Source organism: Mytilus trossulus, chromosome 7 (assembly GCF_036588685.1).
Source record: "Mytilus trossulus isolate FHL-02 chromosome 7, PNRI_Mtr1.1.1.hap1, whole genome shotgun sequence".
Classification (NCBI taxonomy): Eukaryota; Metazoa; Mollusca; class Bivalvia; order Mytilida; family Mytilidae; genus Mytilus; species Mytilus trossulus.
In genome coordinates, this window is record NC_086379.1 from 15,369,916 (window position 1) to 15,387,846 (window position 17,931).

The 17,931-nt window shown below is 32.5% G+C and overlaps 1 protein-coding gene across 1 annotated transcript; it reads left to right on the plus strand.

Annotated features, from left to right (window-relative positions):
- The first annotated feature begins 875 nt into the window (after positions 1-875).
- On the plus strand, positions 876-10,796 carry LOC134724683 (BUB3-interacting and GLEBS motif-containing protein ZNF207-like). The gene is made up of 9 exons (XM_063587856.1): positions 876-1,009; positions 4,052-4,178; positions 5,320-5,446; positions 5,909-6,145; positions 6,960-6,975; positions 7,630-7,780; positions 8,239-8,487; positions 9,370-9,439; positions 10,349-10,796. The coding sequence occupies exons 1-9, from the start codon at positions 969-971 to the stop codon at positions 10,426-10,428; spliced, it is 1,098 nt and encodes a 365-aa protein (XP_063443926.1). The 5' UTR covers positions 876-968; the 3' UTR covers positions 10,429-10,796.
- Positions 10,797-17,931: the final 7,135 nt, after the last annotated feature.

Sequence of the window (17,931 nt, forward strand, 5' to 3'; positions counted from 1 at the left end):
GTATAAAACTATCTTTGTACAATATATAATAAACTTACAAAATGCATTATCTGATTATGTGTGTATCATTGTCCCGAAAATACATACAAATTGTGAAATACAAAGAATTGAAATCAAACAAGAGGAAAAAATAATTAAAATGTGAATACTTTTCATCATTTATTTAGTGTATTGCCTCATTTAACGTTATTTATTATGTTTATTTATATTGATTGAAGATTTAATGAACCTGATCAATGACAATCTTGAGATTCGACAGGTGTTCCCCATTTACAATGATTGTATATTCAGGCGCGTGTAATTGTATAGTCAAACGCGTGTACAAAGTTGAAGGTGTTAATTGGATGTTATTGTAGCAACAAAACAAGGGACACGTGCCTCGTTAATCTCATTTGATGTTCTACATCGTGCATTACCTTAGGATGAAGCCTCAGCTAAATTTGGTCTTATCAGGAAAAATGAATAACTTGTTCAGTTAGAAAGGAAATAATATTTCATGCTTTTGTTTCAATAAATCCTTCAAACTGAAAGGAAAGGTGAAAAGTCTTTGTTTTCATTTTCTTTTATAGCGTGTGCAATTCCTTTGCTCATACAACTGTTTAATTTCTTCTGAGTTCATCTATCAATATAATAATAAACCTACACATTCCCTTCCTCACAAATGTTTAATTTCTTCATCTATCAATATAAATCCTTGATCAATGTAACAATAAAAATTATCAATTTATTTCTGCCGGTATATTAAAAAAGACTATATATAAATGCATATTTTTGTTTTATATTTAATTAAAAAAAAAAATGTTTTTCTGTCGCTAAATGGTTTCTAGTCGCTAAAATTATTTTTCTTGTTGCTTCTTGACGCTTCTTGTCGCTAATTAGTGAGACCCAAATCAAGGGCAGATAACAAAGAAACGCCATACACAGTTATCTGCCTTTAAAAACATACGCCATATTGAAAAACAAGCAAAATGGGACGAAAGAAAAAGAAGCAATTAAAACCTTGGTGTTGGTATCCTTTTAAGTCAGTACCATGTTTCCTGACCATTTTTAACGTTTCTGAATTAACTAATAATTCGTTTTGAGGGTTTCTTCACTACATGTACCACAGATAAATTGAGCTTACAATTTGGCTCTCACGACTAAATTTATTTCATTTTGTTTCCTTGTTCTGTAAATACCAAAATAGCCCATTATCATGAATGTATATATATTAAAAAAAGTAAATCCTTGAAAACCGTTTTAAGTCCTGTCTGAGACTAGATACTATGTCAGATTTAACGGTGACGGCAAAGACTAAATAATTTTAAGTCCGCACTAAATGGGGAAAAACTGGAACCCTTATAAATTCATATGTTCGTGTTAATGAAGTGGTCAGCTGCGCACACCCAAATAAGTGTTTTTTATTATAAGTTTAATATATATTATATATATATTAATTATGAGAAGAGAAATGCATATACGACAATCCAAGATGAGGGGTCAGTAGAAGCATTTGGCATATTTAACGACCCGAAGATAAAGGTATAAAGGTAGTAGCCTCAGGTCCTGAGCTATTTTAAAATTTAGGCTTTGAAACACAAGACACTTGACAGTCAGGGGTACTACTTGTACAAGTGTATTTTATTTACTTGAAGAAGTGAAAAAAAATATACACATATAAGTAAATAAATAATGTTTGAATAATCTCCCCTTAATTTTCTGAAAAATTTACTTGTATAAGTAAATTTTCCTTACAATCCCACAAAAATCCTCAAGTTTTGAGACGTAAAATCATGCCTTTTAATGATTTTTCCCAGGTTTGCTCAAATTTTTTCATTAAAGTTCAATGTTTCATCTCATTAATTCATCAAAGAAACTGATTGAGCAAAGATCTTGTATATTTGCCCAAGGCAATCAAAAATTGCTCCTTTGGGGCTTGTAAATGAGCAGTGTTAAGAAGATAACAGACAAATGGGACTTTCATTGTCCATGAAATTATACTTAAATGATTAGTAAAGACATCTGCAAAGGGAACACAATTTAAAATTCTATTAGAGCAAAGAAATATTCAGAATTCAAGAAAAGAAGAAAGGTTGATTTTTTTAAAAAAATCTGAATGCCGAAGGGACATAACTCTTCCATTTTTTTTTTACCTATACAAGTAAATAAAATTCACTTGTATAAGTATCCTACAAATTTACTGATATGTGTATATTTTTTTTTACTTCTTTAAGTAAATAAAATACACTTGTATAAGTAGTACCCCTGACTGCTTGAAGTCAGAGATTACTCTGACGTCTGACGGCTGTTTAGCCAGACAAGCTGGGGCCGTGGGACGTCAGAGCTCATTCCATATCAAAAAGTGGATATTTGCCCACCCAAAATAGATGCGCTGCTTCCTTGCTTCTGGAGCCGACTGAGGGCCTAAAAATTATATAAATCGGGCATCAATATCTTCAGTTTTCATTTATCTCTTCATTTATGTAAGTTTCACCTACCTGCCAAACCTTTATTTTTCTATGTTTAACTTTTTTCACAGAGACCCATGATTTCTGCATATTTGACCTTCACTTTCAAATGGACGTCAAGTAAAGAGAGATTTCATGGCCTCGAGACTCAAATATGCAAATATTTATATTTTGTTACCTCCTTAATAGGAGACCGATGTTTAACATTTAGCAGCAACCACGTTTTTTCACCTCCTTTACAGGAGATCAGTAACTAGCATTTAGTTCCGACCATGATAACAATTGGCAGGTCTCGGATATTTAGGTAACTTGCAGCGTAAATAAACGAGGTGTTGCATTATGTTCATTTGCACCAGGGACGTATAAAGAGTCCATATAAGTCCTTGATTTGCACTGTTTTCTCATGGTCATGTGATAATCTTTGAAAATGAAAGGCAAATTGGAGAAATCATGGGTCTCTCTGAAAAATGTTAAAATATAGAAAAATAAAGATTTGGCAGGTAGGTGAAACTTACATAAATGAAGAGATAAATGAAAACTGAAGAGATTGATGCCCGATTTATATAATTCCTAGGCCCTCAGTCGGCTCTAGAAGTGAGGAAGCAGCGCATCTATTTTGGGTAGGCAAATATCCACTTTTTGATATGGAACGAGCTCTCACGGCCCCAGCTTGTCTGGCTAAACAGCTGTCGGACGTCAGAGTAATCTCGGACTAAGACACTTGTTTCTATCCATTGGGATAGTTGACCTTCATATGGATAGAAACAAGTGGATAGTCAACCTTCATATGGATAGAAACAAGTGTCTGTGCTTTGGAATGTCAATACACATAATTTATTCACTTTATTGCTATTTGTCCTCCAATTCTGGACATCCACACAAGTTCGGGTAACACCCCTGAATCTACTGGGACCTTCAGCAGCACCCAGGACCCCTTCCAATTGGTGCCTACAGTTGATTGAATACCTGAGTCAGTCCTGACAGGGTAATTTGTGCACACTTTTTGTTACGGTAAGATAGTTTTAAATATAGTGTCAATAAGCTAAATGTGTACATCCAACATGGCGACCATGTCACATGGTATGTGTGTTATCCTCGGTCACCATGTTGGAGTTGAACGTTACATTTATAACGATGTTTACTAAACTTACCTGCTTTTCACATCATTTATAAGTTATAAAAACCTTTATAATATACAACTATTTAATAATCAATGTTTAAAAGTCAACTATATGTGCTAATATTAAAATTTCAAGTGTTTCACTTTTGTTCATGAAAAAAATTAAAAAAAATAATTTGTTAAAATTAAGGTTTTCTTGTTCAAAGAAAAATAATCTCAAAACTGAAATAATGTAATTATGAATTATAGTCATATGAACTGGGTCGATCTTTTCACCTCCGAACACCCCTGTGTCTTATTTGATCTAATAAATATTGATTTAATACATAATTTTCATTCGATATTGATCATTTCACTTATTTAGAAGATGTGTTACTTTTTATGCAACATAGTGTAATTTTTTTTTTATTGAAATTGATTGTTTCACTTATAAATGTGCATGTAGATATGTATTTTGCATCACGATTCCTTGACCATGTATTAGGTATTGTAACAGAGAGTTTGATGATGAGAAGATACTCATACAGCACCAGAAAGCGAAGCATTTCAAGTGTCATATTTGTCATAAAAAGTTATACACAGGACCTGGTCTTTCCATTCATTGTATGCAGGTAGGTTACAATTAACATCTTGTGCCACAGAAATCTGTGTTGGATTTGTCAAACATTGTACAGAAACAATATACAGTTAACTGTGTTGAGATGGAAGGCATTTCTGTAACGGCATAGTTTTATTTTGATGACTGAAATTCAATTCTAAAGTCATGAAAGTCTTCATTTATACACTCCTCCATTGTGACTTGGAGATCGAAAATGCCGACCCAAGCTGACCCAAGCTAAATACACTCGCTGACACATTCATCAAAAGTATGACAAAAAGATACATTGTCCTAATTAAATTACTTAGTTATTAACACCTTTGAAGTCTTTATCATTGTAATTAATTGTAATGACATGATTAACCTGGGGGCAATCACACAGGTATCATATGTAATTAACTTGTAGATCAGAAATCGATAAAACAAAATTTCGCTAAACGGCACAAGAGAATTTTGGAAAAAGACGTCAGGGCAGAAGGGCGCTGATGAAGGCACGCAGACGATAAAGGCATGGCGTCTAGAATTTCGACAAAATTAGGGCAGGGCGCCAAATTTTTTTCCCAAAAAGGGCAGGACATCGAGAAATCGCGGCAGGGCGCCATTACACGCCAAAACCACCTGTAGGAAACACTAGTTCATCATTTGTTCATTATCAAATACTGTAGATATTTTTAGATTATCCATGATCTTCTCAACGAGATTGATTTTCTCGCTTGGGCCAAACCGGGCGAAAGCGAGAAAGGCAATCGAGTTGAGATGACCAATGATAATCTGTTTATCGCTATTTTACCTAATTATAATAGTGATATGACGATGTGTCAATCTCGTTAGCACTGCCACGTGCCTTCTTAGTTTCTAGCGATAGTTCTCCATCTCAAGCGAGTAGCATGATATGAAAAATTATCACAAAAAAAGATCAAAGGAAAAAAGTACAAAATAGTGATAATGCACATTCTCATCAGATCTGATTATAAAACATGTAAGTTGCATGATTTGCAACAAATTTGCTAAGATAATGAACAGATCTTTTTTTCAGCTATTATGTTAATGACGTACATGATGTACATTATTTGTTTCAATAAACTAAAGCACCATATTCATTACCCAATTTATGGAAAAATCATTTCAGATGCATATATGTCGCATTTATTTAGGTACACAAAGAAAAAATCGATAAAGTTCCCAATGCATTACCAGGAAGACAGAATACAGAGATAGAAATATATGGTATGGAAGGAATACCAGAGGAAGATCTTCAACAACACGAAAAGCAAAAATTAGGTAATAAAATAGTTAAATGAATATGATATATCAATTATTTGAAAGTCTGATATTTTCCAATTTGACCAATTTCAGATTAACTTCAAAATATTCCAGGTTTCTGAATAAGTCATCATACATGTATGATCATTTAATTTAGAATAAGGAAGTGTGGTATGATTGCCAATGAGACAACTATCCATTTAATAGAGTTTAAATGAAGTGGATGTAATAATTTATAGTCCACTTTACGACCTTCAACAATGTGAAAACTCCACACTGTATAGTAATCTTTAAAAGCCTTAGACATGTAAAATTTAAAGTTATTCAAATTTATAACAAAATAATTTATAAAATGCAAATATTACAAATATGAACCAACTACAACTTCAGAATGATAGGATAATGAATTGGGACAGACACATAAAGAATGTGGAGGGGTTAAACATTTTTGTGAGTGCTCATTTGTTTTTCCCTCTACAGATCACCCAGCTAAAAGGTTAAAAGATGACAGTGATGACGATGACAGCAATAGTGGCTTTCCTACAACTAGTACTAGTAATAACATGCCACCGATGCCACCTGTTCCAATGCCACCATTTGGTATGCCAGGGCCAGGAATGCCTCCTATGCCACCTGGACCTATGGGTCCTGGGCCAATGATGGGACATATGGGTCCAATGGGACACCACCACATGGGTGGACCAATGCCTCCTATGGGTAGGTTGAAACTAAGAAAATGTTACAGCCAATTTTATTGAGTTTGTTTATAAGGTCAGGTATACTACCCTCTTTTCGAAGTAGCATAGTCCAAGAGACAGATAGATTGGTTTTCTGTCAGACTTGTCTATTCTTAAAGTGGGGTAGTTTACCTAACCTAAAAATAACTTCACAGTTCAGCTAACAAGCAAACTAACCAAAGGTATCTCCTTTGGCTACATGCTCAATGAAATGCGCTGTAATATTATATATTTCAGAATCAAAAGCTAAAAATACAAAAAAAACATTTGGTCAATGGAAGATATGTGATGCTTCAAAAAAGAATATGTATGTAAAAATGATGGAAATCTGTCAGTCAACCCAATATCAAGAAATTGGAAATAAACAAACTGATTGAGGACAGAATGGCCATATCCATGTTTTGTATGGGAAACCACAATATTTAATAAGACATAACTTTAGAATGGCAAAATTGCAGGTTGGGTTGAATTGGTACATCTTTTATTCCAGATCACTAACAGTAAAAAAAAAGTTGATTTTTCTGGTGAGGTAAATTCCAGTAATTAAACCCAGAGAGGGAGTATTAGGGAACTATAACATGAAATAACAACTATTTTTAGTGACCCCAACTAAAGTAATAAAAATAACCAGGTTTTCAATCCATTTTGATTATTATTCCTGGACAAGGTTGTAAGACTAGCTATTACATTCAGAGATTAGTGGCTAAAACGAAGAAGTTGATTTTTTTCCTGTTGTTGTTTTGTTATAACTTTGATAAATACATATAAACATATATGTGCTTTATTTATTGCAGGCATGGGACCAATGGGGTAAGTTTTATTTTTATTATTTATCAAAATATCATTTAACTGATCAAAGACACTAAATGACAGTAGATTTAAAGCAATTAAAGATTACCGGAAGTCCTTAAGCAGTTAGCAAAATTATTGCCTTTTTGTAAGCAGTAAACGGCCCTGACAAGACAAAAATGAAAAATAAATCAAGCAACAACATGAACTAAGTTCAAAACAATAAACCAAAAAAATAGATGCATGTTTATACAATAGACAGTACCAAAAGACAACCATTAAAAGATCATGACTTGAGGCATAAGAACAAACTGAAAAATCATTTAATATAATAAAGGATTTACTTATCATATACTCAAAAATAACAAAAGGACTAAGGGGACAAAGATCTGTTTTAAGAAAACCTGGTATTTTCGGTTAATAAATAATTTTCCCCTAACTATGTGTAAGTTATCAATCAGTACACATACTGTGTGGAGAAGCCAAAATGGTTGTACAAAATATAACTTTGTGTATTTAATGCTATAACATGAATATGAACAGGATTCAGGGTATAAGCTTACTGAACTGTAGAGCAATATGTGTCATAGTATCAGTAACTTGTGGTTTAATTTCTTTTGTGAGCTCAAATTATTTTCAACAATAACAAAGTTGACTAATCAATTTTATTTTCAGTATGCCACCTAGACACCACCACCCAGGAATGCCAATGCCACCAAGGCCACCACCATTCATGCATGGAGGTCCACCACCTGGTCCAATGATGGGAGGACCAAGCATGCCAATGTCAGCTCCATCTAAACCATTATTCCCATCAGCTGTTCAGGTATAAAATAGGTTTAGGGAAAATTAGTTGTATTTGAGTTGGTGCTGATCAATTTGAAACTATTGTTATTCTAGGGTTAGTTAATTATGATTAAAACAAAAATAGTAAAAAAAAATGTGTTGAATCATACAGGAAATAAAAAAAATCGAGCTTCCATGATTTTAGAAAAACTTGAATGTTTGATGCTAAAAATCATTTAACATCATCAGTTTATTGATAGAAAACATAATAAGGGTCAAACCTGTGAAAATAAAATATAATTGCTTAAAATTTTAATATTTTAGTATCCATGACAAAAAACTGAAGTTTATATATATAGAGAAGATGCTGTTTAGAGTTTTAGTAATATTGATTATTCTATTAAAAAAAAATGATAATGTTTTCAGATTTAACGGGTAAAATTATATCTGACCACTTTCTTGTTTTCAGAATCAGTATTGTTCTTTCTTTATTTACAGACATCAACTGCTCCATCATCTGTCTCATTATCACATTCATCTAATCCTGTAACATCATCTGGTCCCCTGTTCAAGTCAGCACCAGCTACAAGCAGTGCACCACCCAAGCCTACATTCCCATCAGCGGCAGCAGTTTCAGCCTCTCCACCCTCAAGTGCAACCATCACTGGAGCACCACAGATTAAAAAACCAGAATCTAGTTCAGGTTTGACCTCAAAACTAATGCATCCAGACGAAGATATATCTTTGGTGAGTAGACAATCAATTTTAAGGTTTTACCATACTGCAGGTAGGAGAAATCAATATATTTTCACATATTTATTTTGGTGTTTCACTCGTAATACAGTGAATGATAGTATGTTCATCGGTTTGTAATGATCAATGCAAATCTAGAGTGGCAGAAAAAATAAACAATTAGAAGGAGAATCCTATGTAGACAGATCCGTTTTAAACTATGAAGACATGGACAAAGTTTTGTGAATTAAAATTCATATTAGATCTGTAGTAATAAATGCCTAATGATAGATGCTTCTTAATTACTGATATCTTTTATTTACCTGACTTGACAGGGAAAATGATAATTGACAAAGTAAGAATTGCTTTCCCCTTTTAACATCATAGTTAATACCAATTTTTGATTGGATGTTGTACTAACACAATGTACAGTAGTAAGTTCAGTTTTAATTTCATCATCAGTAGATTGAACTCTTGGTAGATATTAAAGTCTGTATTACTCAGGTGAATTTACTTTAGAATTACCTGAGTTCCATTTGAGTAGTTTTGATTTCAAAAACTGATTTATTTTAAAACAGTTTTTAGAAACTACAAAAAAATTTGACTGATCCATGTATGGCTTACGCTTTTAATCCTTTGTTTGAAATAGTTCAATTAGTTTTATATAAACATGATAAAAATAAGGATTTTGCAGTCTTTTAGTGTTTAATTTGATGACCATGGACGTTATTCTTGCTTACAAGTATTTTTCATAGCGATGAACCATTGTGCTTAGTATATCTAGTACATGCATGATACTGTCTGTTGCTGATTAGTGAACTTGAAAATACTTTTCAGTATTTGTTAATACACCAGTAATTAATTTGTGGGATTTGTTTTCTATCTTGTTATTTATAGGAAGAGAAAAGAGCAAGCATGCCCAGATATCAGAGTATGATGAATCCTGGGAAACAGCAACAGCCACAAGGTATTGGTTTGTCTTCAGAACTAAGTTTCTAAAGGCATTTCTTATCCTTTGTAGTTTGCATTCTAAGTTATTCTTAAACAATTTTTGGCCTTTAAAACACTTACAGCAATAGGTATTGATAGTCACAAACTTTTGTGAAAGTATTCAATTCTTGGAAGGAGTTTCTTTAGGACTGTGAACCTTAAAAGTTTTCTCTCAATTAATTCCAAATAGCATTAAAGCATATTTTAAAATAAAGTTTTCTGGTAGAAAAAAAATGAGAGAGAAAAATGCTTTTTGAAATCAAAATTTGCATTGTCCAAAAGTATACCATATGCTCTCATATCTATTATTCTATAAAGGCAGTTCTATTCTAAGTAGATGAATTACATGATATATGATAGGAAGTCTTCAATGATAAATGACGTTGGAATTTCATAAATCTTTATTGTAAATGAGGAGGGATTTATAAAGATCTTTTATAGTAAAATCACTTGAACATATCTTAAACATTTGATTACATGGTGTGAGAAATAAGAATGACTTTAGTATCACTTTGATGAAATATATTCTAGCTGGTTTAAGATTATGGATTCCTGATGAGTAATATTCAATAAATTGAACAGTTAATATATGTTTATATGCCTTTAAAGCTGTTATCCTAATGCTAGCAAGTTAATGGTTTGGTTGGATTGTTTGCTTTGTTTGTATAAATGTTAGCTCAAGTTTTGTAATAGATTGCCATCTTCAAACAATATATACAAGTAAAACATGTAAAAAAGTATTATATTTAAAATTGATTGGAAGTTACAATATACAAACAAATCAAGCAAGCTAACCAAAGTCTTGCTCTACATGCATTTGGAAATTAGCTCTAACGCTTTATTTTTAGTTGAGAATATAGAATGATTCATGTTGATTGTGTTGTAGGAATGATGGGGATGGCTTCTAACAATATGTACAATCAAGGTGGCTACGGACCTCCACCTGGTGGCAATAGACGATACTAAAATCGTGGATTATCAACAGAAACTAGTGCATCATCTTTTTATTGGTTTTAAATGTTGTTCTTTTATTTATATTTTATAGAAATGTAATTTTGTGTTGAATAATGGGAGAAAAGCTGGAAATGTGATTCTATACATACCTGTTTAAATACAGGTAAGCAAAGTCACATGTTGTTATAAAACTCACATTATTCCTCAAACTCCTATGATAATTATAACTGGTAAGTGAAATCAAATAAAAGAGGTCAATTATCTCTATGGACATGTAAGGTTTGTAATTTTATTGTATTTGTACATTATGGAAAATTGTCAAATATTTCCTTTTAATAAAGATCTTGCATTGTTATGACATTAAAAAAGATTTTAGTATTTATTGAACTGATGTGGTATTTATGCATTCGTAGAATAACTTGATAGTTTATATTGATAACAAAAGTGTGAGTTGTCTCCCATTTGTTAAGAGTTACAGTTCTTGATTATTTATCCAAGTTATTAAATATGAAACATTAAAGCTGAGGTTAGGTAGAAAATTCACCTGTATTATAAATATCTCAAACTCTAAAGGAAGATAGAAAAATTAAATGTAAGGAATTGCTTAAAAAAACAGAGTTAGGAAATTCTAGTCCAAAATGATCAATAATGCTTTCAAAACTTGCAAAATAATTAAACATAATAATTGATACAATTTTGTAACTGAATACTCTTTAAACATTTTTTTAAAGATATATGAATAAGATAGCATTCCATGTCAATAAAGAATTTAATATCTGTCCAAACCTGATAAAGTTGAAAGCATTTGATAATATTTGATTGAAAAGGTATATAGGATCAAAATTAATATTTTTTTAACACCTTTGTGAGAAAGTTGAGGACAAAATCAAAAATATGAAAAGTTGAAATGAATAAATTTGAAGAAAACCAATGACACTTTATATGTTAAAAATAACAGTGAAATCTGTGATCAGGACGTAAACCACATTCAAAATGCTTGTTCAGGCTGTTTATTTACATAAATTTTTGATACAATAAATGTTTTGATAGTATTCAGTTTTTGTAAAAAAAATGTTACTTCAATTGAAACAGGAAATGCTTCTTTCAAGGGTATTAAAACAGCCTGAACAAGGCATGCACAAAAGGCAAGTGGTGTCACAGTATATTCTACTGTTGGGCTGTTTTTGCCCCCAACATTATGTTGGCGACTTTTTATATTATTCTGAGGGTAACATGTAAGGCAAGGCAGTACTTTAAACAAGGCAAGTGCTTGTCACAGTGATTCCAATCACTGTTGGGCCATTTTAAGGGTCCCCAACATTTAATTGCTGATGTTGGTGACATTTTTATAAAATAATTTTGGCGGGAAAGTTTCCGAGATAACAAGAGAAGACAAATAAGGCAAGTAAATTACTTGTCACAGTAAAATTAGTTTACTGTTGGGTCAAAAGACCCCCAACGATATGTTGGCGACAAAATTATTGTTTCAGTTTCAAAAAATGCAATTGAAGTTTTTCTTTAAAGATAATTATGGTCACAGTGTATTTTCACTGTTGGGTTTTTTGCCCCTAACAAATTGTTGGTGATCAAATTTTTTTTCCTTCAAATTTTTGGTGAATTTTATGGTCACAGTGTAGTTCACTGTTGGGTTGTTTTTGCCCCCAACATTAAGTTGGTGACCATTTTGAACGAGTATTTTTGTGCATGAACTAATAGAATAGTTTGAATCAAAAGATATGATAAATTTAATAAATGGTCACAGTGGCACTCACTGTTGGGTAATATTTTACCCCCAACCAATTGTTGGTGACCACTTTTTTGTTGTTTTCATAATCAGATCACTCTTTAAACTTGCTTTGAAAAACTTTTGATTTCATAGTCATTTATTGTAGCCAAGTAAAAACTGCTTTGTATTTTAATACGGTAGAATAGTCTGTCTTTTCAAAAATCTCATCTGATTATCTTCTGGGACTTGCCAAATTATAAAAGAATTTCATTGGCAATTTTTTGAGAAATTCAATCCTTTGATATGTAAAAAGTCATATAAACCTGGTTGGGTATCAACACGATCCTTTAAAAGCTACACTGACAAAACAATAAGTGCTTTAACAGAAGCACAACAAATTATATGGTAGATATGATTTTCAACTGTTATGAAGAATTGAAAACAGTCTTAAAATAAGAAAAAAGAAAAAAAGTATGCTAATATCAGAGGACATAAATATAATTTGGTGTGACCTTTTTGAAAAGGAAATAAGAATACATGTTTTTTGGAAAATTATTGAAAATAAATTTAAAAAACTGCAAAAATTAAAATGCAGAGTGATTTGTAGGTTTTTATACGTATTAGACATATTATTTTACTGTTGTCCATCCCTCGTCAACATGTCATATAATAACTCAGAACTCTTGAAATCAATTTGCATGCAACTTGGGTGAATTATTAATATCTATTGACTTGAGCTCCCTTTTGTTTTGTTTTTTATTAATTTTAAGTTTGAGCTTTTAGGTTTTTTTTCATTAAAAGGGGGATCTTTTCAGTTTTCAGACAATAAATGAAAAAAACGCTCACCAATTTGCAAGAAACCTTGGTGACTTGTTTATATCTATTGACGTAATTAAGTTCTCTTGATTTTATAAATGTAAGATTTTATGTTTTTGTGATTTTTTATTCATAAAAAAGGGTGAATTTTCCAGTTTTCAGACAATGCTTTGAGCAATCATGAAACTTTTGACTGGTATATATGTATAAAGATAACCTGCCTTTAGTGAAATTAAAAGGTAATTGAACTCCTTGAAAAAGCAATGGGCGTATCATGTGCTCCTGGCACAGCTGTTTTTTAAGAATCTAATTATATATATTTGTATTGGTGTCAGAACTGATTTTCCTTATCCAGTAATGTTGTTACCTTTTGAGACCATTGCAAAGGATGTGTTTGTCTCATCTTTTTGATAGAAAACAATAGAAATCTATAGTTCACTTCTGTTCTAGAGAGAGTTCCTGGATATGATTTTTCTTGAACAATTAATTGGACTAGCAGGACCATTAAGAATTTCCATGAAGTAGTTTATGATGTTGTTGTCTTTGTGTATCATTATAAGCTAACAGGTCAAATTAGGTATAAAGGTGAGTTTTTTTACAAAAGAAAAGGTACTATTATTAATCAAATCTGTGTGCAGTAGTAACCATTTTTTTAAGGATTTTCTGTTGAACCAGCTTCAAAATTCCAGTCTCACTATGTTTTATAGAAAAATTATAACTTTGGATTAAATTTATAAACATCATGTTACAAGGCTGGAAACATGTAGATTTCTAGATATACAAGGTCTATTCAAATGGACAATGTTAATAATTCGAGGTTTATGCATGTAAAGGATTTCATGATATCGAATATTTTTGAAATCTTGTTTGATAGTCTAGATTATTTATCAACTTGTCCATTATATACATTGAAAGCGTTGACAACAATTCCGTAGAAACGGTGGACATTCCTATGGTGACAAACAATAACGTCCTATAGTTATTCAAACAACTGATATGAGCAGATGCTTTATACGTGGAGGTTGTAGAAACGGACCAAAAGAACAAGGATAGATCTTGTGAATATGCTGTTTACCCAGTTATGTTTATTTTTGCTGGTCATTAACTGCTGTCTATTGTATTTGAGATTAATGATTTAACCAGAACACTGATTCATGATATTGGGTAAAAGCATCGACGCCACTGACAAGTTTTTCAGATGGACACTTTTAGTTTAAAAAGAGAGGAGTGAACATTGTAAAATAATAAAGAATTTTGATAGTACATTCTTATGAGTTTGGCACTAAAAGCGCCAAAGATAACTTGGGTACTTTAGTTTTCTGTCTTAAACAAATTACTTGGAATTTCAATATCTAGTGTTGATAGTTGATAATAAAATAAAAAGGTAGTCACATGTTTAAAAGTTGATGCTTGTTACATTTTTTCAGGAAATTAATAAAACAAAAAAAAACAAAAAAATCTACATGTTTTAAGCGTGACATGTGAAATACAAATTATTGCGCCGTGAAAACGGGAAAAGAAGTCTAACGGGACACGGGAAATTACAAAAAAAATGAGAATTGCTTGCGTACATAGTGTAAGCGGGATACGGAATCTGACAAAACAGTAAGCGGGATCCAGGATTAGAATCCCCCAGTGAGACCCCCTTCCATTTCCAATGATATTTTTTTAGCTACCCTAGCCTTTGCGAGAAATTTTAATCATTTGGCGACTGTTCATTATCGTCGTTAACACAAATATTCTGAAACTAAACTTTCATGGACTAGTAAGATAAACCTGTATCCGGGATGTAATCCATCATCAAACAGCAGCTGTTGCTAAAAATAGAACATAATGGGTAAAAAGTAAAATCACAAAAATACTGAACTCTGAGGAAAATTCAGATCAGAAAGTCTGATCAAATGGCAAAATCAAAAGCTCAAACACATCAGAAGAATGATGACAACTGTCATATTACTGACTTGGTACAGGCATTTTCGTGTGTAGGAAATGGTGGATTAAACCTGTTTTCGTGGCGCTAAACCTCTCACTTCAATGACCGTCTCATCAAATTCCAGTATATCGACAACAATGCAAGCACTCGCGGATACTATATAACATAGATGAAAAATAGCTGTATAGAGACTCATTTAGACTATTTCATCTATACATTTTACATAAGTAAATATTCACTCATATAAAAAAAGAAGATGTGGTATGATTGCCAATGAGACAACTATCCACAAAAGACCAAAATGACACGGACATTAACAGCTATAAGTCACCGTACGGCCTTCAACAATGATCTAAGCCCATACCGCATAGTCCGAGATTACTCTGACGTCCGACGGCTGTTTAGCCAGACAAGCTGGGGTAATGGGACCAGCTTGTCTGGCTAAACAGCCGTCGGACGTCAGAGTAATCTCGGACTAATACCGCATAGTCGGCTGTAAAAGGCCCCAATAAGATAATGCAAAACAATTCAAACGAGAAAACTAACGGTATTATTTATGTAAAAAAAAATAACGAAAAACAAATATGTAACAAATAAAAGACAACCACTGAATTACAGGTTCCTGACTTTGGATAGGCACATACATAAATAATGTGGCGGGGTTAAACATGTTAGCGGGATCCCCCTAACCTGGGACAGTGTTATAACAGTACAACTTAAAAACGAACTATAAAAATCAGTTGATAAAGGCTTTAACTCATCAGATGAACAAAAATACAAGTGGACATGGCCTGGTACCTCTACATCCCGACACAATGAACAGATCTGAGAGTACTCGCAGTTATCTGACAGCTAGATCAAAGCCACTAACAACTAATATATAAATCCTGCATCTAAGACTAAACTATCCAACATCCAATGGATTTAGTGTAAAGACGTCATAAACAGCCTGAGAAAAAAATGACCTTGTGCAATGCTAAGTTATAGGTATTGACAGATTGTAGATCCATGAATATGAACATATTGGCAAGTGACGTACAAAAAAGAAACCGAACAACGTACTAAGTTTGGAATATGTTTTCGAGATTCACTGCCTTCAATCTTGTAGTGACCTTTTCAAAAGGAGCAAACTCATTAATGGACATTATGTATTAATCTGACAAAGACCCAAATTGTCAACTAATTACTTATTAAGGAATATACTTTCATACATTTGTTATATGCTTATAGAAAGCCAAGAATATAGTAATCCACTTTTATTCAGAATTACTGAAAAGTAAAGAAGCGATAGATACCAAAAAGTCGAATATAAACGGACAACGTCAAGAATAAAAAAAAACGAACAACATGGAAAACTATTAAAACACCCGAGTAATACATATCCAACCAAATCTCTGAATGATCTTAGGTGCTCCTGATGGGTAAACATGTCCTGCTCCACTTGTGGAAACATTTGAATGAAAAGCACGAACCATATGTTTAAAAAAACAATGTCAAGCACGATTGCGAATTTGAAAACAAAATTGAAGCTACAGGAATATATACTAACATTATAAGTTATATGTTACTTACACATGAAGGAAAAAATAGAATTACAAAAATACTGACGAACTCCGAGGAAAATTCAAAACGGATAATTATATAATCGTGTCAAAATCAAAAGATCTAACGAATGGATAACAACTGTCATATTCCTCACTTTGTACAGACTATCTCGTGTGGAAAATGATGGATTCAACCTGGTTGTATAGCTAGCTAAACCTCTCACTTGTATGACAGTCTCATCAAATTCCGTAATATTGACAACGATGTGTGAACAAATCAAAAAGACATAATAAGGATTACTGTTAAAAATAGGGTTACTGCATTTAACATGGTTTTAAAATCTTAACTACTACTAGTATATAAGCAAAGAAGCACAAACAAGGCATATAGACTCAGCACATTTGCAAAAAATAAATAAATCCAGAGACGCCGATTCAAAAATGTACTACATCACAATAACATAATGACGTTAGGCACCAACCATTTGATTTTCTGAAAGGGGGGGGGGGGGTGGGGCGCTATGGATTTTATTTTGGAAATAAAAGTTTGTCTGTGACCCTGAAAAAAAAATGTTCGTTTCACCCTCAGCTGCCACTATATGTAATGCTAAAATTGAAAGAATTTTTTTTTCTCGACTTGTCGCGAAACAAAAGTTTGTCCTAAAAAAATCCATAGCCCCCCACCGAAAATCAAATGGTTGCTGCCTTATGTATAAGTAAGAGCCACATCATATGTATCAAAGATTCAAAAAGGCCTATTGACCACTCACAGAAAAGGGTAGATATATCTCGATTGACATCGAAACCAAGGAACATGTCGGAGGCGGATTAAGGGGGGCAGGTGGTTCACCCCCCTTTTTACAAGCTGTTATAGGGAATCACTGAAGCGTGTCGCGAGCGGTCCCCCTCTTAGACAGCCAGTGAGCCCCCACTTATGTATGTCTTAGCTGTAAAACCATTTTATTCTATATAAATCACATGATAATATTAAAATAACAAACAATAAACACGTATATATATATATATTTTTAAATTGCTTAAGATAATGCAAATACTTCAATTTAAAACGGGATACTAGTAAATACATTATAAAAGTCTTAAACGGTTATACTGGTCTTTACATCATATGATAGCTGAACAAACAAAGATCAATCCATAAGTCAAATTTTGGACTTGTAAACTGGTATTAATTCATAAGTTCAGACACGTTGTATTAATGACCAATTTAGACACGTTTCTGTCATTGAAACCTCAATTTAACTCAAGGAAAGCATGATTTTTGTGTGTTGTTCTACTGATGTCTAAATGACAAATATCTCATATACCAGTATAAATGTATATTTAATCATTTCGTCAGTTGAATAGTACATACAATTTTATTGTTTTAGACGGGATGTCCAAAGAATTAAATTTAACATTAAGTTGGTTTTTTGTCAAGCCTACTTCTTTTGTTGCAGAAAGTTCGACATAGTGATAGTGAGCCGGCGGCGGCGACG